This window comes from Trachypithecus francoisi, unplaced genomic scaffold (assembly GCF_009764315.1).
Source record: "Trachypithecus francoisi isolate TF-2019V2 unplaced genomic scaffold, Tfra_2.0 Lachesis_group3, whole genome shotgun sequence".
Classification (NCBI taxonomy): Eukaryota; Metazoa; Chordata; class Mammalia; order Primates; family Cercopithecidae; genus Trachypithecus; species Trachypithecus francoisi.
In genome coordinates this window covers 105,384,914-105,410,498 of record NW_022681468.1, presented here as the reverse complement: position 1 = coordinate 105,410,498, position 25,585 = coordinate 105,384,914, and the positions used below count along the sequence as shown (strand labels likewise).

Below are 25,585 nucleotides of genomic sequence, written 5' to 3'. Positions count from 1 at the left end.
ACTGCTAATTCCTTGCTTGAAAGCCTTCAGTGACTCCATGATCTTGCCTCTGCTGATTGGTTTCATGTCTCGCCATATCACATGTTGCAGTGTATTTCCTTTTCTTTTACATTGTGGGATCCGCTGCGCCTGGCACAAGGTAGGTGCGCCATCGATACGTGGAAGATCCACAAGGGCCAAGCTGGCACGAGGCTCTATATTGACTTGATGGCCACAGGCAGCAGCGTGGGACTCTGCTGCCTGTGGCTTGGCTACGGGAGCGAGAAGACACCTGGCCCTGTGCACTCCTTGCCGCGCTCTCCAATTCTGAGAAGGGACAATACTTTTCTTTCTCTGATTAGGAAAGAACACCAGAGGTGACACACCTTCCCATCAGCTGAGGGGGTGGGCCATGACACGGTGAGGCCCCAGCTCCGCAGTTCCACTTCCTGAGGCCAGTTCCAGAACAAAAGAGGCTCGCGCATGTTCTGGGGGCACGAGACTCGCTTCTACCGGCCTCAAGGTGTCGCCGTCGGGCCAGAGCTGATGCGCTGGGCGCTGGGGCCGCTCCTGCCCGCTACCTGCGCAAGCGCAGAGGGCTCTTCCGGCGCCTACCCAGGAGGGGATGCTGCGGCTCGGCAGCGTGCTGAGGCAGCTCCGGGCAACACCCAGTACTGGGGGCTCAGCTCGGCTTCCTCTTCGCGCTGAGATGCCTAAGAAGGCTGGTGCGACGACCAAGGCCAGTAGTAGGTCCCGTGGCAGCAGAGGGGTGGGCCTTAGGGCTACTCTTTGAGGAGCGCGGGAGAAGCGGGGCCCGAGGGTGAGTGGAGGCACTCCCAGCGGCTTGCTGTCTTTCAGTTCCGGGGCTCAAGACAGCCGCTGCCATCCCCAGAGCTGCGGCTCCTGCTGCTGGCGCCCCGCCTCTGTAGGCGGCGCCGCCGTCCACCCGGTGACTTCTGAACGCTGGGCCCGGCGGCAGCCGAGCTCTCCTTGGGCTGCGTGTGCTGACCTTTGGCCTCCTCCCCGCACTCCCAGTCTAGCAATTCATGTTCCAGCAGCGGCATGACGCCTGCGCTTCCCCGGGAGGCTGTATTCTGCTTTCTCCTCCCTTACCTTAGCTGATCGCACCCCTTCTGTCAAGAATACATCACTCCCATTTCCACCATCTTTGTATGGCCAACCCAGTCCGTTTCTCAGACTCAGCTCAAGCACTGCCTCCTGCTGGCAGCATCTACCAGTGCCCCAATGCTGAGCTGCCTGTGGGGTAATGTTCTGTGCCTATCTCATCGGTGCCCTTAGCACAGTGTATTATTATTTTGTGTGTTCTTTCTCTCTCGCAGTAGTCCGAGCTCCTTGAGAGCAAGGACCATGTACCTTTTCATCTTTACATATCCATTGCCTACATATTTGTTGAAGGAAAGTTCCTAGCACAGCCCCTATCGCATAACAGGCCTTTAAATATCAAGCACTGTTGTTTTTTCTCCCTTCCCCCCAACACGCACACATACACATTTTCCCCAACATTTATTAGCTCCGACTGCATGAGATACAATGATGAATAATAAATGGACCATGCCCCCAAGGAACTGGAAATACAAAGCAGAGGGAAGAACAAGCATTAAAGTTTAGAAGCCAGAGTTAGGTTTTCTTGCAAGGGAGGAAAAAACACTGTTGGGTTGATGGGAACGCTTCGTGGGAAAATTGAGTAGAGCCTTGAACGTTGTGGGAAAAGCGTTCTAGGTGGCCGGAAGTCCCTGGACATCACTGATTAACCTAATTTGCCTGTTAAGGGTGAAAGGGGGTAGTGGAAGAATCAAATTAAATGTGTGGGGAAGTATTTTGTAACCTGTAAAGTTGCGTGGTTGTCATTTTAGGGGAAAAGCCAGAGCAAGGAACCAGAGAGACCACTTCCTCCCTTAGGTCCTGTGGCAGTTGATCCTAAAGGTTGTGTCACCATAACCATCCATGCAAAACCTGGCTCCAAACAAAATGCTGTAACAGGTATACCTGGACACTGGGGTGGGATCAGGTGTGAATCAGGTGTCTCCTACAGCCTCCCTTTGCTTTGGTTAGCTGAAAGCTTATTCTGTGACAGTTCATTTTTCACATCTGCAGTTAGAGGCTTCTCCATTTTAAAATTCTAGATTCTAATGTAAAGGTGTCTGAAAGTGAATATATCTTTAAATCATGCCAAGTTACACGAAAACCATTGTATATTTTCCTTTTTAAAAATACGGTATTTTAGAAAGGACAGGTATGGAAACTTGTGCGTAGTCTAGATTATTCTTAGTTTGTCCTGTTCCAAAACTGGAGACATTGGCCAGAGAAAGAAGAGACATTTTAGTGTAGTTTAACTATCACTGGCCTACGGAGAGGGAGAAAACTTGAGATCTGAGACCCGTGATCAGTTCCTGTGCGAACTTGTTTTAAATCAAAACAGTATAAAACATTCGTGAACCCAGTTTTTTCATCTGTCAGATGAGATCATTAGACTAAGAGGCTTTCAGGCTATTCTCTGGAGTGCTGGAGGTGCCTCAGGAATCAGCTTTGGGCAAGGGGGAGGCCAGGCAGACAGGGCTGCTGACTAGCTGTATTTACATTTGTTTTAAATATTGGGATTCTAGAGAAAATTGGGGGAAAGGGTTTCTAAAGGAGAAAAAGGTTGGAAAACCATTGCTCTAAATTATTTTGAAGGTCTTTTGCACCTCTAAAGCTCTGTATTTCAAACCATTTTTAGATTTTGAAAGGAAGACCACAAAATTGGTGTGCTAGACCTGGTTTATGCTGATGACCAAGTTAACTTAGCCATACCCTCGTTGGCCAGCATTTTCTAAGTAGTGGGTGTAGACATTATCTACTGTTGGAATATTATGTTTCATTCGATCTAAAATGGGAGGCTGGGTGCCATGGCTCATTTGTAAAATGGAGATAATAATGGTATTAATATCTTCATAAAGTCATTATAAGGATTAAAGAAGTTAGTATTTGTAAAGCCTTTAACACATTTGCGTGTGCTTAAAATTAGTGTATAGTAAGTGCTGTGTAAATATTTGTTAAGTAAACATTATTAAATTTTAAAAACACTCAGGATATATGTCACATAAGAGGTGAACCTAGTCCAGGGCTCTCATTTTCCTGATGAGGAAACCCTGCACAACCCTGTACAATCTAGTAAGCTGCCCTGTCCATGCACTTCCTCAGTGACATGGATGAGGCTGAAGGCCATCTATGACTCCCTGCCTGGGGCTTTTCACATACCAAGGTCTATTTCCAGTTGCCTAAATCCAGGATACTCCCCAGGGCTCTGTAAGCCCATCTTGGTCAGCAAGATTGAGTTAATAACTGTTTTCTTCTCTGGATTTATTTCCTGTAATGGTAGGGCCATTTTTATCATGTTCATGTTCCCTTAAATGTGATTAATAATTCATTTCTTCATTCAACAGTTTTTAATTGAAAATCTATGTGCCAGGCAAATGCAAAAACTCTTTTACAAAATGTCCTTGCTTCGTGAAGAAAAAGAACTCCTTAAGGATAAAGTCCATACTGTTTTCATTCCAGATTTGACAGCAGAGGCTGTAAATGTAGCTATCGCAGCACCTCCATCAGAGGGAGAGGCTAATGCTGAGCTCTGTCGGTATCTTTCCAAGGTCCTAGAACTCAGGAAGAGTGATGTGGTTTTGGATAAGGTAGGTCTCTCTTTATTTATTTATTTATTTTGAGACAAAATCTTGCTCTGTCGCCCAGGCTGGAGTGCAGTGGCACAATCTTGGCTCACTGCAACCTCCACCTCCTGGGTTCAAGCTATTCTCCTGCCTCAGCTTCCTGAGTAACTGGGATTATAGGCGCATGCCACCACGCCTGGCTAATTTTTGTATTTTTAGTAGAGACAGAGTTTCACCATGTTGGTCAGGCTGGTCTTGAACTCCTGACCTCAAGTGATCCACCTGCCTCCTCTTCCCGAAGTGCTGGGATTAGAGGTATGAGCCACCATGCCCGGCAGTCTCTCTCTTTTTAAACATCTTTGATTATTTTATTTCTTTGTTTTATTTTTGTTTTTGTTTTTGAGACAGTGTCTTGCTCTGTTTTCCAGGATGGAGTGCAGTGGTACAATCTTGGTGCACTGCTACCTCTCACTCCAAGATTCGAGCGATTCTCCTGCCTCAGCCTCCCGAGTAGTTGGGATTACAGGCACCCACCACCAGGCCCAGCTAATTTTTGTATTTGTAGTAGAGACAGGGTTTCACCATGTTGGACAGGCTGATCTCAAACGCCTGACCTGAGGTGATTGACCCACCCCGGTCTCCCAAAGTGCTGGGATTACAGGTGTGAGCCACTGCACCTGGCCTTATTTTATTTCTTTTTTGAGATGGAGTCTCACTCTGTTGCCCAAGCTGGAATGCGTGATCTTGACTCACTGCAACCTCCACCTCCCAGGTTCACGCGATTCTTCAGCCTCAGGCCTCCCAGGTAGCTGGGATTACAGGTGCCCACCACCACACCCAGCTAATTTTTGTATTTTTAGTAGAGACGGGGGTTTCACCATGTTGGCCAGGCTGGTCTGGAACTCCTGACCTCAACTGATCTGCCCACCTCAGCCTCCCAAAGTGCTGGAATTACAAGTGTGAACCACCACGCCCAGCCATCTTTGATTATTACACATTAATAATGATTCGTAAAATACTGATTTTTCTGTCTTTTTCAAATAATTGAGAAACTAGTTGTTTATAACTTTTATATTTACTTAATCGCAGAAATCTGTGAATTCTTCCAATAGTCTCCTTCATGCCTGCTGCCTTAATCCTTACTGAGACTGTCCGCGCTGTGTGCTTATGCTTCTTCACTGCCACTGTTGCCAACATTTTCTCCTTTCTGAAATCATTCCTGAACCTGCTGTCAGATTAATCTTGCTTACCTCTCTCATCCTTTAAACCATTGCCACACTAAACAACCTAAAGCAATTCCTATTGTTAGTCATCTCCATGAATGATTCCGTCAAGTATTGCTAAACCCCCACTTTGTCCTTGCTCGCTAGGAGTAGCTCACTGGGAAGATAGAAGGTTCATATGATGTCATTAATATGGTTTTGTACTAGGGGTGGATATCAGAATCACCTGGAAATGATTTCTAAATACAGATCCATGGGTATCACTCTAGACTTCTTGAAATAGAATCTGCAGGAGGGGGGCCCAGCCATGTTTATATTTCTTAAAGCTCTACTTGTTTTCCAGTGCTATACTATATAGCTCCTATTCAGATTCCAGCTGGCATTCACAGTCATGATTAACAAACTGCACCTAAAAATCCAAACCTGTGGCAGGTCATTTCTGATTTTTGTTTAGTGCTCATGCTCTGACGTTTGCCTGAAAGGTATTCCCCACTCTTCTGCCTGTTCAAATTCCATCGATCTAAATAAACCCCTTCTCAAATTTTATCTTCTTTAAAGGCTGTGTTTGAAAACAAATCCTTTTTTTTTTTTGAGACGGAGTTTCACTCTTGTTGCCCAGGCTGGAGTGCAATGGCACAATCTCGGCTTACTGCAACCTCTGTCCCCTGGGTTCAAGTGATTCTCCTGCTTCAGCCTCCCGAGTAGCTGGGATTGGAGGTGTGCGCCAACACGTCGGCTAATTTTTGTATTTTTAGTAGAGACAGGGTTTCGCCGTGTTGGCCAGGCTGGTCTCGAACTCCTGACCTTAAGTGATCCACTCGCCTCGGCTTCCCAAAGTGCTAGCATTACAGGCATGAGCCACCACACCCGGCCAACAAATCCTTTTTAAAGTTGTTTTAAGTGGTTGTGAAATCGTGGCACTTGAATATCTGGCTACTTTTTGTTTGGAATTTTCAGAAATGTTAGCAACATAGAGAATAGCAATTTGTTTATATTTATAATTATTTTACTACAAAGTTTATGTAAAATTGCAATATTTATTTATTTTAAAGATTATTTTCATTTTTAACTTAAAGAATTGCTTGAGACTAGAATATTATAAAGATTCTATATTCATTTTTTAGTTTTGTTTTTTTTTTTTTTTTCAGATGGAGTCTCGCTCTGTTGCCCAGGCTGGAGTGCAGTGGCACGATCTCAGCTCACTGCAACCTCTGCCTCCTGGGTTCCAGCGATTCTCCTGCCTCAGTCTCCTGAGTAGCTGGGATTACAGGCACACGCCACCACCCCCAGCTAATTTTTATATTTTTAGTAGAGACAGGGTTTCCTCATGTTGGTCAGGCTGGTCTCGAACTCCTGACCTTGTGATCCACTGCCCGCCCCAGCCTCCCAAAGTGCTGGGATTACAGGCGTGAGCCACTATGCCCAACCCATTTTTGAGTTTTTAATGTCCAGCTTTTATTATAGAAATTGATGTATGAAAGTAAAAACCCTGGAGAGTTGTTAGTACTAACAAAAGTTTAGTAACAAATGTTAGGAAGAATCTAAGAGACAGTCTTTGATTAGACCCTAAGTAACCAAGAGAAAGTGGTACCTAAGCCATCAGGAGAGCCCATTATACAACTAAGGTCTGCTATCTCTAATAGCATTAGAATGTGCTAAACAGTAAAGTATGTTTTTTCTCTTTTGGTCCAGGGTGGTAAATCTCGTGAAAAGGTGGTGAAGCTCTTGGCTTCTACAACTCCAGAAGAGATCTTGGAGAAATTAAAAAAGGAAGCCAAAAAAACATAAAAGCAAGAAATGAGGCTGGGCTCAGTGGCTCATGCCTGTAATCCCAGCACTTTGGGAGGCCGAGGTGGGTGTATCACCTGAGGTCAGGAGTTCGAGACCAGCCTGACCAACATGGTGAAACCCCATCTCTAGGAAAAATACAAAATTAGCTGGATGTGATGGTGCATGCCTGTAATCCCGGTTACTCAGGAGGGTGAGGCAGGAGAATTACTTGAACCCGGGGGGCAGAGGTTGCAGTAAGCCGAGATCACGCCTTTGCACTCCAGCTTGGGCAACAAGAGTGAAACTCCCTCCCCTCCAAAAAAAAGAAATGAAAAATGCATCCTTGAGAAACTTTTTTATTGCTAATGATAAAGAGACTGTTAAATAGAAAAATATACTACATGCATAGAAGAACATGGGGGACATATATAGGTATATATTCGAATAAGACTCCAAAAAGTAGAAATTTAGAAAGTGCTATACATTGAATCAGGTTCTAAAATCCCTAACCCCAAACAGCCTGGAACATGTTACTCTGATTTCATGGCGTTGTAAAATAACAGAGTTGGAAAGGATATTCAAGATGACCTGATTTAACACCTTTCATTCTGTTGCTTTTGATATCCTATATCCAGAAATTGAGAGACTTACTCAAGATTGTACCATGCAAGCTGGCAACTAGAACCCAAATCCTTTGACTGCTTGTTGAATGCAGTTTTTCTAGATTGTAAATTAAAAATCATATCTTTACAACGGTTCTGGAATTCGGGGGATTGCCTTCTAATCCAGTTTACAAGTGACAGAAAACTTGTTATGCTGCTTTGTAGTCTTACCTTAGATTTTAAAATGCTTATTTAAATGTAAAAATGGGGTTTTTTTACATCTTTTAAAGACTATTGACCATTTTGTGGAAAAAGTAAAGAAAAATCGACTTGTAATTAAATGTGAATTATAATTTTTGAGAAGTCACTGAATTTTCTTCTTCCTCAGTAATAACTTATAATTAGCAAGTTCAGTAGTTTTTATGACTCTCCAAAGATCCTTAAGAAAGAGGATTTGGAAGCTATTTTTGGTATTTGTAAAAGCCTATCAGAAATTACTTCTATATTAAAGTTTCAAAAGCTAATAATATATTTTTACATATTCAGGTCAAGTTATAGTAATTTATTAAGGTAAGTAACTTAATTTCCTTTGCTGATCAGAAGAGCGGATTTGCAGTTGTGCGCTTTGTCCAGCAAGTACATGAGAAAGATGTATTGATGGACCAAATCATTAAAAACAAAATCCACAAGGAAGACCAATAATAAAAATTCCTGATGGTAGCTGGGCATGGTGGCTCACACCTGTAATCCCAGCACTTTGGGAGGTTGAGGCAGGAGGAACACTTGAGCCCAGGAGTTGGAGACCAGCCTGGGCAACAAAGTGAGACACTGTATCTGTCTCTGTGTCTCTCGATAGACAGACAGATAGAAATTTTATAAATATGTATATATATATACATACATATATTTATATATGAGATTATATGTAAGACCTCATATGTAAGAAGTCCAGGCCGGGTGTGGTGGCTCACTCCTGTAATCGCAGCACTTTGGGAGGCCAAGGCAGGTGGATCACCTGAGGTCAGGAGTTTGAGACCAGCCCGGCCAACATGGTAAAATCTCGTCTCTACTAAAAATATAAAAACTAGCCAGGCGTGGTGGTGGGTGCCTGTAATCCCAGCTACTCGGGAGGCTGAGGCAGGAGAATTGCTTGAACCCAGGAGATGGAAGTTGCAGTGAGCTGACACAGTGCCACTGCACTCCAGCCTCGGCAACAGAGTGAGACTCCATCTCAAAAAAAAAAAAAGAAAAAATCCCAGACAGTGAAAGAGAAGCCACTCATCTAGAACAACTCTTAACTTGTACCAAATAGGTATCAAGGACAAGAAAAAGGTGGCTTATGTGAGATCACAGTGCACATTAGTGGCAGAGCTTGGTTTAAGCCCAGCTGCTTTGTCTTCTAAACTATGCCATACACTGCCTGCAAATGTGCTTCTGTTTTACATGGTCTTAAGAGCTTTTCCCACTCTTTTTCAACAGCATTTCAGTGTGTGCCATAAAGCCATTTTACTTGTGGATTTTACATGGATCACTGTTAGAATGTCATACAATGATACTATAAAAAATCAACTTTCCTGGCCAGACAGTGGCTCACGTCTGTAATCCCAGCACTTTGGGAGGCCAAGGAGGGTGGATCACGTGAGGTCGGGAATTGAGACCAGCCTGACCAACATGGAGAAACCCCGTGTCTACTAAAAATACAAAAAATTAGCCAGGCGTGGTGGTGCGTGCCTGTAATCGCAGCAACTCAGGAGGCTGAGGTAGGAGAATCACTTGAAACCAGGAGTCAAGGTTGTGGTGAGCTGGGATCGTGCCATTACACTCCAGCCTGGGCAACAAGAGCGAAACTCCATCTCAAAAAAAAAAAAAAAGATCAACTTTCCGTAGGGCGTGGTGGCTCATGGGCTCATGCCTGTAATTCCAGCACTTTGGGAGGCTAGGGCGGGTGGATCACAGGGTCAGAAGATCAAGACCAGCCTGAACAACATGGTGAAATCCCGTCTCTACTGCAAATACAAAAATTAGCTGGGCATGGTGGCACATGTTTATAATCCCAGCTACTCGGTAGGCTGAGCAGGAGAATTGCATGTGAACAGGGACCCGGGAGGTAGAAGTTGCAGTGAGCTGAGATCGTACAACTGTGCTCCAGCGTGGGCTACAGAGGGAGACTCCATCTCAAAAAAAAAAAAAAGCTTTCTTTCCTTCCCCTCACTTTTCAGCAGTGCCAGTTTCATCCTTAGGCCCACTTACCTCATATAGACAAAAGGCCAACCAGGTTTCATATTCATGTATCAACCCCTCCAGTAGGAGAAAAGGCCACTCCAAGGAGCTCTGGTATTTTCCAAAAGCTTTCAGTCAACCTTCCCTTATATCAGCCAAAATCAAGGCACATGAAGTTTCTAAGCTAGCCCCTATGGTCAAGGAATGCCATTCTATAACACAAGTTCCCTAAAGCAGTAACTAGAGGAAAGAGTTACCCTAATTATTTCAGGCCAATTAAGGCCCATCCTAGAGGTCAGCAAACTCAGAAGCAAAGAAGTAGAGAGAGTTGGATACCTGAATAAAATTGGGAAAAGTACGAAGAGAGGAATGGGTGCTGGATAGGAACCACCAGTTTCTACTACGATAACCTGTTTACTTCATTTTAAGTGGTGATATTTTAAATGTGGGGACGTTTTGCCTAGTAAGTTTTTTTTCTGTGAGAAACATAGCAGTATCTTGTAACAAAGAAGATATGGTGACACTTTGTCATCAAAAACTACTTTGGGGCTGGGCATGGTGGCTCACGCCTGTAATCCCAGCACTTTGGAAGGCCAAGGCGGGTGGATCACCTGAGGTCAGGAGTTCAAGACCAGCCTGGCCAACATGGTGAAACCCTGCCTCTACTAAAACTACAAAAAATAGCTGGGCGTGGTGGTACATGACTATAATCCCAGCTACTTGGGAGGCTGAGGCAGGAGAATCGCTTGAACCCGGGACGCAGAAGCTGCAGGGAGCCGGAATCGTGCCACTGCACTCCAGCCTGGGCGATAGAGCGAGACTCCGTCTCAACAACAACAACAAAAAAACAGAAACAAAACAAAACAAAACTGTTGGAGATAGGAACTGGCCCAGGGGCTGTATTTCCAGAACATGATTCCCTTTTCCCCCTGCAAACGAGGTAGTCTTTAGCAGTCTAACAAATTGTCTCACATAGGATTATTCCTACTGGTAAGAGATCACAGCTAAGGCTTGGGCACCTTGACCTGCTGTAGAAGCTCAGTTAATGTACTTTTCATCATCTGGGCTGTGGTCTTCCCCTATGAATACTGAAGTAGACCCAGTGACCTAGTGCTCAAGACACAAAATATTCAGCCTCCATAACATTCGTTTAATGACATGATTCTAGCTTTGCCCACTCCCATTAATTTCAAGTGAATACTGGCTAGGCAGTCTACATTGACTTGATTACACTGCCTTTCTTGTCCTGTGTTGTCCTGAGAATCCCGGATTTGAAGCAGCCCATGAATAAGGTTTGAAAAATATTTATCCAACTGTGCTGACATATGATGTTCTAGCACTGCATCTGTCATCTATCATCCCCACCTTAATAAATGATAATTACTTGTGCAAACATGATGTATTAATCATTTATTATCTTGGGTGCTTACTTGACAGACACTGCTAGGTGCTTTGCCTATGCTGTACTTTGACAGAACCTGGGAAAGAAGAGCCTGGCTCATTATGCCCTGGAGGCAGGAGCAGAGATTTCAGACTGGATTTCTGTGAGCCATTCCACACTTTCCTCTCGGTTAGGGGATGGACAGCATTCCTTCTGATGGACCAGAGGATGGAGGTGGCATCTCTGCAGTGTTTACAGTTCCAAACGCCTAGGCTAGGTGTGGTGGCTTACGCCTGTAATCCCAGCACTTTGGGAGGCTGAGGCGGGTGGATCACTTGAAGTCAGGAGTTTGAGACCAGCCTGACCAATATGGCGAAACCCCGTTTCTAAACTAAAAATAAAATACTAGCAGGGCATGGTAGTGCATGCCTGTAGTCCCAGCTACTCGGGAGGCTGAGGTCTGAGAATCACTTGAACCCAGGAGGTAGAGGTTGCAGTGAGCCAAGATCGTGCCACTGCACTCCAGCCTAAGTGACAGAGATTCTGTTTTGAAAAATAAAGTTCCAAACACATAAATGCTCAAACTTTAGGAGGCAGCTCTCTAGGCTGTGGGCTGTCAGCATCCTGGATTCCAGGCATTTGGTTATATAGTTCCTTAGCTATAATGCAGAAGATACATTTTAGAACCCATGTGGCACCAAATTCAAATTGTTTTAATGCATGTAACTAGTGACTAAAAACTTAGAATTTCAATACACATCCAAGAGGTGGCACCATAACACAACAGCAGAAAGCCACACAAACTTTGAAACTCGGCTCCTTTTGTAGTCAATAGCACTATTAGGAAATTTGTTCTGCAGTGCCTGACTACCATGCTCACATGCTGTGATCCTTCTCATCTTCTCAGAGCCATTCCTTAAGCTTAGTCCCCTTGTATCTTAAATTTAGCTCAGGCCAGAGTGGTGTTAACTTGGGGCCAGCTGGGTACATAAGAGTCTCAGCCCATTGCCACAGTGGAATCAGCATAGTCTTGAGTTCCTTCCTTAACTCTGCAGGTTTCAGAAGTCCATGTAGCCAGTGTTTCTGAAAATGGATCTGGGCTGGGCAATTGGCAAGGAGCTAATTTCTAATCAGGATGCCAACTTATTAACTTGAGTGAAGAACAGGCCTGCCAAATAGACTATAGTGGGATCTGCTAGTGAGAACATTCTGTCCCTTTGGGAAATCTCTTTAAGAGAATCATCATTTGAAGGCTGCTTGGAGAGCTTGGAATCAGAGCTAGGGAAATTAGGGGCCAAGGTGAGGGAGCTATGACCATCTGTAACTCCCATTTCTGCTGCAGGGATGGACCTATGGTATCAACCAGCCACAGATGATCTTTTGGGACAACACTGGAGATAATGATCCTTCATAGTACAGGAACTCCCTTTTTCTGGGTTGCAGGAAGACCACCTATTTCTACCCACATAGGCATTCCTCAGATAATCCTTATAAGTCAGTTATTAAGGGTTTTTGCATTTTATGATCCTGTCTGCCTCAGTGTCCATCGGTTCCCAAGATAGAGTTTGGGGAGGGAAGAATCCCCAAACTTTGCAGCCACAAGTTACATACTCCCTGGTCATTTCTACAGGAAACTAATCTGTGATGTGTTTTTACTATCACAGTGATGTTCAAACTGTTTCAAAGCCTTAGGTTTCCCCAGAGATGCCTAGGGGGATTGGGGCACTGTGGACAGTAAGAGAGTGAGTCAAGTCAACAGAAATGCTAGCCTTTAGTTCTTTTCTACAGTCATACTGGGCAGCATGTACACGTGATAGCTGCTCATACCACATGTGGCTATTGAACACTTGAAATGTGACTAACAGAATTTAAAAGTAAAAGATAAGGCTGGCCATGTTGACTCACACATGTAATCCCAGCACTTTGGGAAGCTGAGGCAGAAGGATAGTTTGCGGCCAGGAGTTTGAGACCAGCCTGGGTGACATAGTAAGACCCCATTTCTACAAAAAATTTTTTTTAGAATTAGCCAGGCATGGTGGCATGTGCCTGTAGTCTCAGCTACTTGCGAGGCTGAGGCAGGAGGATCACTTGAGCTCAGGAGTTTTACGCTGTAATGAGCCATGATTGTGCCACTGCATTCCAGCTTGGGTGACAGGGCAAGACCCTGTCTCAAATTAAAAAAAAAAAAGAAAAACAAAAGCATAATAGAAATAAAGGCCATGTTGGAAGCAGTGCAACAGAGAAGAGGCTGAAAACAGTATGGAATTTAGAAGGCAAGATAGAGAAGAGTGAATAAAGAAAGGAAAATAACAGCTATAGAAGTCAGTTAAAAAATTACTATTATTATTATTTATTTATTGTTATTTGAGACGAAGTTTCACTCTTGTTGCCCAGGCTGGAGTGCGGTGGTGCAATCTCCGCTCACTACAACCTTCGCCTCCCAGGTTCAAGCAATTCTCCTGCCTCAGCCTGAGCCTGAGTAGCTGGGATTACAGTCCTGAGCCACCACGCCTGGCTAATCTTTTTTTTGTTTTGTTTTGTATTTTTAGTAAAGACGGGGTTTCGCCATGTTGGCCAGACTGGTCTCAAACTCTTGATCTCAGGTGATCCATCTGCCTCGGCCTCCCAAACTGCTGGGATTACAGGCGTGAGCCACCATGTCCGGTCAAAATTATTCATTTTTGTATTGTTTCACTTTTTATATTATTTTGTAAACACACAAGTTGAGGAAATGCGAAAAATACACATACAAACAACAAAGCTCTGGCCATTAACAATTAGAGCAGCTTTATTTATCTAATTCAGACAAAGAAGCTGGAGATCCTTTAGGGAGTTAAAGGCACTAGCAGTGGAAAAAAACCATGAGATCATCATCACATCATCCCCTGAAGCTGTCTCAGGAGGAGTCACTGAAACCCAGAGAAAATCTAACTGGTAATTAATACATAGGGCTCTCGTGTCCCTGAGGGAAAGGAATGAAAACACCAGCTCAATTAGCCCATACATGGGGCTGTCTGTGCCCTTTAGGGAGAGGAATGAAAACAGCTGAAATCAGCCCATCAGCCCATGAAGACATGGTGAAAGATATGCGAGTTGTCCTTCTTGCACCTCAGCAGCCCACAGATAACTCATTCTTATGTATGAACCTGACTGACTGGGTACCCATTATATGCCTAGATCCGTGCTGCATACTTCATGCTCTCTCTTAATCCTGCAGTGGGGCAGTTGAATCACATATTAGCTGTTTTTGTTGTTGTTGTTTGTTTGTTTGTTTTTGAGACGGAGTCTCGCTCTGTCACCCAGGCTGGAGTGCAGTGGTGCAATCTTGGCTCACTGCAACCTCCGTCTCCTGGGTTCAAGTGATTTTCCTGCCTCAGCCTCCCGAGTAGCTGGGATTACAGTCATGTACCACCACGCCCAGTTATTTTTTTTTATTTTTAGTAGAGATGGGGTTTTGCCTTGTTGGCCAGGCTGGTCTGGAACTCCTGACCTCAGGTGATCCTTCCACTTCGGCCTCCCAAAGTGCTGGGATTACAGGCATGAGCCACTGTACCCGGCCAGCTGTTCTGACCGAAGACTTGTCTTCTTCATTAACCTACTCCTCCTATTTCATCCTGTAAATCTTTAAATCTGAGGGGTATTATCCACAGCTCATCTCCACTTTTCTAATCTGACAGCACTGATAGTTGAATTCCTCAGAAGCAAGATGTTTCTCTGGCACCCGGAGGCCTCAACAGTGTCACAACAGCTGAAGTGTCACTTCTTCCTCATCCTGGGCACACCGTGATGTAGTGCAGCCCCACTGATTGGGACCCATGCAGCCAGCCTGGCCCAGGGCCGCTCTCTCCCAGAATGTCCACAGGTCAAGGGATCTCTACTTCCATCCTTATTTTCCTCAAAAGCTGGTCCCAGCAGTAATCGACCAGACTTCTAGAAAAGAGGAGATATCTGCTCTCCAGGCTGCTGTGGGCTCCAGTGTTGTAATCTACTACTTGAATCTAGTTGTTTATTTCATTCTATAATAATTTAATATAGCAGATGTCAGGAAAAATCTTTGTTTCGATATTATGTCATCTCTGGATATATCTGAATCCTAAAGGATTAATCTCAATATTAACAATATTCACTTCTGCCAGTGTCAAGAGTATTTTCTGCTGTGGGGCTTAAATCAGTTTTAAAATTTGAGAGTTTTAAAAGCATATCTTTCTGTGTTCATAAATAAACAGAATAAAAATTCTTTGAGTACCTTATATAATTTTCACACAGAATTAACCAAAGCCTTATTTAATATTTCAAAATCCTCATTTATACATATTAAATATGTGTCTTTGGTTAAAATGCAAGATACTGAAAGAAAAATTCAAATAGGCATTTCAGTAAATAGTTTACATATAATATCTCATTTGTCTGACATTACAAAGTAAGTATTTTCACAAGTAACGTTTCCAGCTAACTGAAGTCCAATAATAATAAAGGCCACCTTAAGCTGGGAGTATTTGTTTCCTATATTGCCTAATTAAAAAAAAAATCCTTTTCACTGTAGATAATTGTGCTAATTAAAAGAAGTCAACAGTCTATGGCATACATTTCCATACATAGCCAGATCTGTGTTTGGATAGAATGAATCAAATGAAATAGGAAGTCTAGGAAATTTTTAAGGTATAAAAAATTGTATTTCGGTTTGGCTTGAACTTGTTTAAAAATAATGCTTTTTTAAAAAATTACATTTAGGAAACAAGTGTAGTTCTTTTATGAGAGTTCAAAATTAGTGCTGTCAATAACCTTCAGGGCAAATGATCATTTCCTTCAATTTTAACATTCTAAACTTAAAACTGATATTTCATTACTCTTAATTCTATCATAAAGTCCTGTATTTTTCTTTAGGTGAATAAAATACAAGGGGTAATTACATATTTGTCTGTTGAGCATTATAAGGAAAGTGGCTTTGGGAACAAAAACCATGCTAGAAATCTCCCCAGATGTCTTTTTCCTATGTGGTTTCGGGAACCCCAAAACTATTCTCAGAGCAGTGACTCAAGTTTATTACATTCTGTGTAACCCCAAGTCCACCTAGCACTCAAAAACAAAACACAAACAAAAAACTCTAAAAGTCCCCAGCATCCTGTTCTCAAAAGGACATTAATCTGATGTGTTCAATAATTAATATTTGACATTCTAAATTCACTACCAATTTTCAAATGTCAAATGCTATAATTTTATTTTAATTTATGTATTTATTTATGTTTGAGATGGAGTCTTGCCCTGTCACTGAGGCTGGAGTGCAGTGGCGCAATCTTGGCTCACTGTAACCTCCACCTCCCAGGTTCAAGCGATTCTCTAGCCTCAGCCTCCCTAGTAGCTGGGACTACAGGTGTGCACCACCATGCCTGGCTAATTTTTGTATTTTTCATAGAGACAGGGTTTTGCCTTGTTGGCTAGGCTGGTCTCGAACTCCTGACCTCAGACGGTCCACCACCTCGGCCTCCCAAAGTTCTGGGATTACTGGCGTGAGCCACTGAGGCTGGCCAACTGCTACTAATTTTAGCTCAACTTTTATGCAAACCATCTTCCACATTTGAAGTGTTTATTTTCTGAATGAGATCATTAGCTTTCCTTTGCTAATTCACATATGAATTAACATAAAGAAACAATCACAGATTCTTAATTCTCAACGTCTCCTGCCCTACCTCATCTTCTGCCCATTACTCTACATCCTTTATGTCAACACTACGCTTTACAATTTACCAAATACTTCCCTCCCGTTGATTCAACAAATGTTTATGCAGCACCTATTATGTCCCACTAGGGGTTTAATGGTCACAACTCTATATTCTCAAGCTCTTCCTTTGGTTATTTATTTTTATAATTCTCTGAGGGTGGCAGGGTGGGTATTGTCACCATTTTTACAGCTGAGCCAATAAGCTCAGCGTTTACATGATTTTCTCAAGGTCACATAGGTTTTAAGCACAGAACTGGAAGCTAGGACTCCTTATGCCTAATGTCATATGTTATTATAACAGACTGTCTACTTGAAATTAATTCTGTTTGACACTATTTTAATTCTTTGTTCTCACTCTTAAATTATCTTTAAGCTTTTTTTCATGTCATTTTCTGTCCTATGAAGCAGAAACTGTGCATTTTATTTCTTCCTGGTTTTAAGCAGATGGGAGGCAGGGGTACAGTCTGATAGTAACTGCTGTTAGAAAACAAAAACCGTAACAGCATAGATTATTCATGCAGCATGCAGAATTAACTCATGTTGAAAGGAGGTTTCTTCCCATATTTTCAAGCAGGACTGATACTCAGGACACATGCAACCTAGCTGTGTTGGGTGTTAAAACATTTAAATACTGTTGGAAAACCACATCTCTTCTGAGCTTCCTGAGAAGCACTCCTCCAGCGCTGGCCTTGGACCCATACGTCTCCCTTTGTGTCAACAGCTGGCACAGCACAGAATCCTGCCCTAAAGCTATAGTCAGCTACTGTCCCAACTGCCTGTGCTTTCTCAGGTGATCATTTTATAAATCTTTTTTTTTTTCTTTTTTTGAGACGCAGTTTTGCTCTTGTTGCCCAGGCTGGAGTGCAATGGCATAGTCTCAGGTCACTACAACCTCCACCTGCCAGGTTCAAGCAATTCTCTTACCTCAGCCTCCCAAGTAACTGGGATTACAGGCATCTGCCACCATGCCTGGCTAATTTTTGTATTTTTAGTAGACACAAGAGTTTACCATTATTGGCCAGGCTGGTCTCGAACTCCTGACCTAAGGTGATCTGCCCATCTCGGCCTCCCAAAGTGCTGGGATTACAAGCGTGAGCCACCGCGCCCAGCCTATAAATCGTTACTTTTAGAGACAGGGTCTATCTAGCCCAAACTGGAGTACAGTGGCATGATCCTAGCTTGCTGTAGTCTTGAACTCCTCCTAGACTCAAGGGATCCTCCTGCCTCAGCCTCCTGAGTAGCTAGGACTACAGGCATGCACCACCACAACCAGCTAATTTTAACATTTTCTGTAGAGACAGGCTCTTGCTACATTGCCCAGGCTGGCCTCGAACTCCTGGCTTCAAGTGATCTTCCCACCTCGGCCTCCCAGAGTGCTGGGATAACAGGTGTGAGCCACCATATTCAACCAGGTGATACATATTTTTAATAACATTTCTGCTTTCAGAGAGGATCCTGGGGTATAGTCAGGACATTACTATGTAGGCTAAATATCTGTAGTATCAAATCCTATCTCAAATCCTATCTTTATATAACAGCACTGGCTTCTTGCCTACTGATGTAATTAGGGGGGTACAGGGAAAACCCTTACTGTTAAAATTGTATTTGCATCTTAATGTGAATGCATGACTTATTAGGTCCTTTCCAATAAAATAGTTACCTGAGAGGGTGGCTCTTCAGGAAGGGAGAATAAAAGGGAGAGGTAGATACAGAGCATGAAGTACCTGGGGAAGTCAACCTTGAGGGCCTAGACTGGGGTGCTAAGAGAGAAGGCAGTAAAAAACAGGCTTACGAAGATACCCTTTTTTTTTTGAGATGAAGTCTCGCTCTGTTGCCCAGGCTGGAGTGCAGTGGCATGATCTTGGCTCACTTCAACTTCTGCCTCTGGGCTTCAAGCGATTCTCCTGCCTTGGCCTCCTGAGTAGCTGGGATTACAGGCGTGCCACAACACCTGGCTAATTTTTGTATTTTTAGCAGAGACGGAGGTCTCATCATGTTGGTCAGGCTGGTCTCAAACTCCTGACCCCAAGTGATCCGCCCGCCTCAGCTTCCCAAAATGCTGGGATTACAGGTGTGAGCCACCACACCTGGCTGGAAGGTGCCTTTTAAAATATTGTTTAGTTTTTTTTTTTTTTTTGGTCACTCTAATAAAGTCAGGAAGGTGCCTGTTAATTCCTCTGACCTATGTTGAAATTTGCACTCCTAATGTTACTCTCTTTTTTTTTTTTTTTTTTTTTTTTTTTTTGAGACAGAGTCTGGCTCTGCCGCCCAGGCTGGAGTGCAGTGGCCGGATCTCAGCTCACTGCAAGCTCCGCCTCCCAGGTTCACGCCATTCTCCTGCCTCAGCCTCCCGAGTAACTGGGACTACAGGCGCCCGCCACCTCGCCCGGCTAATTTTTTTGTATTTTTTAGTCGAGACGGGGTTTCACCGTGTTAGCCAGGATGGTCTCGATCTCCTGACCTCGTGATCCGCCCGTCTCGGCCTCCCAAAGTGCTGGGATATTACTCTCAAACGAAATAAGCCCTTTTCAACAGATATGAAGGACAGCATAAAAAAACCAAAAATCTCATTGCAACATATTAATAAATGGATTAACTGCCAGAACTTGGGAGTGAAGATGCTTAAATTTTTAAAATTTTTATTTGAATGAAATCATTGTAATAATCATTCAAATGATTTGAAATAGAATGATCTCTGTGAAAGGAAGTTTATAGCATCACTATTTATAGAAGAGAAAGCAGCAGAGGTATGTATCCGGAAGTGAATATAACATTGTAAAATCAGCCCACATTAAATACCAAAAAAGTAAGAACAATCAAAATGCAGCATTACTTACAGGATTAAAAAGAAAAGTGTGAACAGTACAGAGTTAAACTTTTCTATGTGTGAATTTTGACCTGCTATGTTGTTAGCGAAAAGCCTTAGTGTTTGCACAAAATGATGTGTATGTACCCTGATCCCAACCACCATGAGATCAAGACACAAACTGACGATTCCTTCTTTATTTTACAGCTTTATTACTAATTTCCCTCTAAAAAGAAACCCAAATAAATGGGACGCTGACTCATCTATAGAGTAAGGAATCACAAAGTACCATAGTACTTTACAAGAGCAAAAGCAAAAAAAAAAGTGATTGTTTTACCTTTCAACTGCTGATGTTATGTACAATCTATCACAAGCAGCATAGCTGTGCATTCATGAGCTGATAATATCAACCTCTAGAATTTTAGAAATGAGCACATCTAAGCATATGGATCCTCTCTTACCTTACAAAGTAAAAGTAAGCATTTTCTATTTAAAAATTTTTATTTCTGTGTAAAACAAAGAACTCCTAGAGGTCAAATAATATACCAAACTCATAGCACTATTAAGTCATGAAACAAAGAAGATTCTGAGGTAGAAGTCAAGCAATATAACCCACAATTTCAGGTATTCCCAGCAACCATTGCATCTCGCAAGTAAGATCTATTTTTTTTTAAAAGTCTCAACTTCCACAAAATCAATAATCCATTCTCTAAAATCAGATATAAAACTATGACCAACAGAAGACACCCAAACTTTTTCATGGTAACAGAGTAAATGCTTTAACTAAAAGCTGCCAACATTTCTATCAGTAGTAACCGTAAGGAGGCCGCTGGTTGTAACCATAATGTCCATATTGCTGGGGATAGTAAGGTTCTTGTCTGTGTTGCGGGTAATTGTTACCCCAGGATCGTCCATGCCACTGATTGGATCGATTGTCACTTGACCACCCCCATCTGTTGTCCCTGCCTCTGAACTGTCTGTTGTCTTGCAACCTACAACAATAAAAACAAAAAAGGTCTTTAAACTTCCCTTGTTAAAAAAACATTATGACAAACCCATAGCAGTGCTTCTGGTTTCTCATTCTAATACACAATAAATAAGACTATAAAACATTTTTCACAATAGAACGTTATAGCACCAGTTATTCAAAACTTTCCTAAGATTGAAATCACTCTTCCACTGTTATACTAGGTACACTTTACAGAGACATAGGCAGACTATATAACCAATAGAATAGTTCTAAATTAAAGTGAAATCTATTCAGTTGTACAAAAACGATATAGTAATTTATTCCTTTGACTATTTTGAATTATTTATTTATTTATTTATTTCTTTTTTTGAGACGGAGTCTCACTCTGTCGCCCAGGCTGGAGTGCAGTGGCCAGATCTCAGCTCACTGCAAGCTCCGGCTCCCGGGTTTACGCCATTCTCCTGCCTCAGCCTCCCGAGTAGCTGGGACTACAGGCACCCGCCATCTCGCCCGGCTAGTTTTTTGTATTTTTTAGTAGAGACGGGGTTTCACCGTGTTCGCCAGGATGGTCTCAATCTCCTGACCTCGTGATCCACCCGCCTCGGCCTCCCAAAGTGCTGGGATTACAGGCTTGAGCCACCGCGCCCGGCCAACTCTAGGTTTTTAAAGTAGATTTGCACTGAAAATATTAGTCTACAGAAAGAACATCTAAAAACAAGAAAACACACACACTTGAACAGCAAGAAAAAAATATATGGTGCTGAAAAAATATTAAAGCAAATATCTATCAGAAACGATGTACCAGGTACTGTTATTAGGTACTAGGCATGCCATACTAAAAACAGTGGTCCCTGCCCTCACTGGTCTTCCAGTCTAGCAGATTAAAGCGATCCTCTGCCACATCAACCATCTGCATTTATTCTTTTGAATACACACCGATTGCCTCTGTTTCTTTGGTTCCCACCAGCTCTGCTATTCCATTCCTCAACAATTGGAGGAGACTCAGGAGGGCGTTTCAGGTATTCCTGATACTCCTTGTCATTTTCTGTGAATCTACTAGCAAACATCTCTTCAAAATTTGGAACAGCTTCGGCAGTGTCAGTCATTCTGAAATTCTGTACAATTTTAAAGACATTTCCATTAAAAAAATTTAAAAATTAACACTCTCCAGATAATGAAAAACCAAGAAGTAAGCAATTTTTAGGCAGGGTATTCGTGGAAGCCTTTGTGTGCTTTTAGACTTGTCATATTTTAGATATTGAATTCAACATTTCTTTTTTTTTTTTTTGAGACAGGGTCTCTCACTCTGTCACCCAGGCTGGAGCACAGTGGCACAACCTCGGGTCACTGCAGCCTTGACTTCCCTGGCTCAAACAATCCTCCCACCTCAGCCTCCCAAGTTGCTGGGACTACAGGTGCATGCCACCCATACCCAGCTAATTTTCGTATTTTTTGAAGAGATGGGGTCTCGCCATGTTGCCTAGGCTGGAAGTCTTGGGCTTCAGTGATCCTCCCACCTTGGCCTCCCAAAGTGCTGGGATTACAGGCTTGAGCCACTGTGCCTGGCCCCAATTATTTTTCTTACGTTATTAACTTCCAATAAAAGGTTTTGGACAAAGAGATGTGACAATGGAAGCTACTGTGACAACTTCTTCATTAGCCTGCCTTTCCTCCAAACATATGCAAATATTTGTAACATTTATACTACCTACTTTCACTCCAACAAAATTAAACCGAAATTATTGTTTGGAGTGCAAGAAACAATATGTAGATTTTCTTTTTTTTTTTTTTTTCCCCAAGACAGAGTCTTGCTCTGTCACCCAGAGCTAGAGTGCAATAGCGCAATCTCAGCACAATGCAACCTCTGCCTCCCAGGTTCAAGCAATTCTCCTGCCTCAGCCTCCCAAGTAGCTGGGATTACAGGCATGTGCCACCACACCCAGCTAATTTTGATATTTTTAGTAGAGATGGGGTTTTGTTGACCAGGCTGGTCTTGAACTCCTGACCTCATGATCCGCCCGCCTTGGCCTCCCAAAGTGCTGGGATTACAGGCTTGAGCCACTGTGCCTGGCCCCAATTATTTTTCTTACGTTATTAACTTCCAATAAAAGGTTTTGGACAAAGAGATGTGACAATGGAAGCTACTGTGACAACTTCTTCATTAGCCTGCCTTTCCTCCAAACATATGCAAATATTTGTAACATTTATACTACCTACTTTCACTCCAACAAAATTAAACCGAAATTATTGTTTGGAGTGCAAGAAACAATATGTAGATTTTCTTTTTTTTTTTTTTTCCCCAAGACAGAGTCTTGCTCTGTCACCCAGAGCTAGAGTGCAATAGCGCAATCTCAGCACAATGCAACCTCTGCCTCCCAGGTTCAAGCAATTCTCCTGCCTCAGCCTCCCAAGTAGCTGGGATTACAGGCATGTGCCACCACACCCAGCTAATTTTGATATTTTTAGTAGAGATGGGGTTTTGTTGACCAGGCTGGTCTTGAACTCCTGACCTCATGATCCGCCCGCCTTGGCCTCCCAAAGTGCTGGGATTACAGGTGTGAGCCACTGCGCCCAGGTTTTTTTTTTTTTTTTTGAGACGGAGTTTCACTCTTGTTGCCCAGGCTGGAGTGCAGTGGCACGATCTCAGCTCACTGCAGTCTCCGCCTCCTGAATTCAAGTGATTCTCCTGTCTCAGCCTCCTGAGTAACTGGGATTACAGGTGCACGCCCGCCCGCTAATTTTTGTATTTTTAGTAGAGATGGGGTTTCATCATGTTGGCCAGGCTGATCTTGAACTCCTGACCTCAGGTGATCCACCTGCCTCAGCCTTCCAAAGTGTTGGGATAACAGGCGTAAGCCACCACGCCCAGCCTGACACTCTTATCTTTCACGCTATTGCTCTTAGTATGCTTTATCAAATGCCAAATATAAAAGACTTTCAATGTGTCTGGGATTGGCAAACTATATGTCAAATTCTCAAATCCAAGGAATGAGTTTTAAATAAATTCAGCTAATTAAAATTATGCCTAGAAGAATTCTACTGGGATCACAGAAATCACTAAAAAGATGACCCATACCTAATCCAGATGGGCAGTAAAAATCGTAAGCAAGGAAAAGGTGCTACTCCATTTTTATGTTCTCATATGTTCTCCCACGACTCCCTACCCACACTCATGTAAACAAATATCAACTGTATTATTACTGAGAATGGAATTTAAATAGAATGTTAATTAACCCAAGCTTTACTTACCCCAAAGATTTGAGGCAGCTGTATTGCTTATTAGGTTGTTTAAATCTGTGGGAGGAAAAAAACAAACTTGAATTTATTTAAGGAAACAATCAAAAGGTGTTTGGCGGGGAGGGTGGCGCATAAGAGTCTTACTCAAGGACAGAATTGGAGTAAAAGTGCTCTAAGGCCAGGCGCGGTGGCTCACGCCTGTAATCCCAACACTTTGGGAGGCCGAGGCGGGCGGATCACGAGGTCAGGAGATCGAGACCAGCCTGGCTAACATGGTGAAACCCCGTCTCTCCTAAAAATAGAAAAAATTAGCCGGGCGTGGTGGCAAGTGCCTGTAGTCCCAGCTACTCGGGAGGCTGAGGCAGGAGAATCGCTTGAACCTGGGAGGCAGAGGTTGCAGTGAGCCGAGATCGCGCCACTGCACTCCAGCCTGGGCGACAGAGTGAGACTCCGTCTCAAAAAAAAAAAAAAAAAAACGCTCTAAAGACTTCCAAAACTAACATTCCAAAGAGGGAACTGGTTCTCACAGTGAAGAGCAAGAAGCTACAAGATTTGTCCTCTGGGTCTTCAAAAGCAAAATAGTTCAAGGATGCATAAGAACTTCATAAAGTATATATGTTCTTTTAGGATAAGCCTTTCAGATTTGTACTTGAGCACTACTAATTTATTCACCACAAATAAAACCACAAAGAACTTTGGCTGTGGGCGACTAACCCTGGAAATAACCAACCAGAATGGGGTTTCGCTGCCCTAGGAGGTGAGCCCGGGGAACAGACGAAGATGCAGACGGAAAACAACTGCGTTTTCCAGTCCGTCCTCAAGGCACATCACAGCTTGCTTACCAAGGTTCTGGCATTTTGCTCCCTTCCGAAGCACCTATACCTCCAGAAGTGAGGGAAATTATGGGCCGTGAGAAGTAAATAGGTTTCGGTCTAGCAAAGAGTACACATCACCGCACGGGGGGAGGACACCTCGCCGGCCACCCAGCTCGGCCGCCCCGCTCCCTCCTCCCGGGCGACTCACCCGCCAAGGGCTATGTCTATCCAACTCGGGCCGAACCTAGCCGGCGAGACAGTGAGAAGCCGCAGGAGATGTGACCTCTGGCTCACCACACCGTGAAACTCCAGACCACTCCAGCTCTCCAATGTAACGGACCCCTTCCTCTAGAATCCGACAATCACCTGACTTCCGCTTCCGGCGGGCTAATGTTGCGGGTGCCTGTCAAGTCTCGCGATAACTAAGGCTCGTCGTGTGGATCGCTTGGCAACAGATCGCTTCTTCAAATGCTGGCGCAACGCCCAGAGCTCGATGAGGTGTGGGCAAGTAGCTGTCTGAAGGTGGATGATGCCCTCCATGCGCTTTCAGCCTGCCTGGTGGGTGGCCAGTCGAAAACGTCGCCGTCTATTAAGCTCCTTTGACTGGGAGCCGTTGACGGGTAGAGACGGAAATTCTGGGAATCACCGGAGAAGGGAGGGAAAGGCTCCTTCCGGCCGCCTGCTCCCGGCGTCTTCGTGGGGAACTGAGGTGAGAGCAGGCCGTGAAGAGTAGACACGACTGATGACTTCAGGGATGCTACACCTTTCTCTCCTGCCAGGGCAAGCCTCAGTAGTAAGATTTCCGTAGTCTGTTTTGTATGTGGTTTTGCAGAAACATACCCCTCTCTGCTCCAGCTTCAGTCGTCAGTATCCAGCTACTTCCAAGAGCCTTGCCCATGTCTTCTGGGATGTTCTGCAAATGTGTAAACACTTAATATCCCGACAAAGCTTGGCCTCTTCCCTCCCAAATTACTTCCCAGGCTATGCACCCGTTTTTGTTAATACAATCAACTTGGAAACTTTGATGTCAGATCTGATGCCCTTTCTTTCCTTTCCAAGCTCCAATCACTTGCCAAGTCCTGTCGATTGTACCCCTACGGTAATTCTGGCATCCTCTTAACCACTGCCCCCACCTAATCAAAGTTCTCATTACCATCCCTTGCACGGTGTCAGTGCAGTACCTTTCTCATTGATGTCCTGC

The 25,585-nt window shown here is 43.6% G+C and overlaps 2 protein-coding genes across 5 annotated transcripts; one reads left to right on the top strand and one right to left on the bottom strand.

Moving 5' to 3' along the window:
• The first annotated feature begins 575 nt into the window (after window positions 1-575).
• Window positions 576-18,739, top strand: CUNH15orf40 (chromosome unknown C15orf40 homolog). 4 transcript variants are annotated; one of them, XM_033189148.1, is made up of 4 exons: window positions 576-718; window positions 1,854-1,980; window positions 3,538-3,665; window positions 17,852-18,739. In XM_033189148.1, exons 1-4 carry the CDS (start codon window positions 605-607, stop codon window positions 17,939-17,941), a joined length of 459 nt encoding a protein of 152 aa, XP_033045039.1. In that variant the 5' UTR covers window positions 576-604; the 3' UTR covers window positions 17,942-18,739. The 4 variants fall into 4 exon arrangements, with proteins under 4 accessions (XP_033045039.1, XP_033045041.1, XP_033045040.1 ...); XM_033189150.1 differs by lacking the exon at window positions 17,852-18,739 and adding an exon at window positions 14,515-16,152; XM_033189149.1 differs by lacking the exon at window positions 17,852-18,739 and adding an exon at window positions 12,180-12,758.
• Window positions 18,740-19,162: 423 nt separating this feature from the next.
• RAMAC (RNA guanine-7 methyltransferase activating subunit) lies at window positions 19,163-24,774 on the bottom strand. The gene is made up of 4 exons (XM_033189152.1): window positions 24,593-24,774; window positions 23,582-23,626; window positions 21,269-21,447; window positions 19,163-20,354 (listed from the first exon to the last, which is right to left on the bottom strand). Exons 3-4 carry the CDS (start codon window positions 21,436-21,438, stop codon window positions 20,168-20,170), a joined length of 357 nt encoding a protein of 118 aa, XP_033045043.1. The 5' UTR covers window positions 21,439-21,447; window positions 23,582-23,626; window positions 24,593-24,774; the 3' UTR covers window positions 19,163-20,167.
• Between the last annotated feature and the right edge of the window lie 811 nt (window positions 24,775-25,585).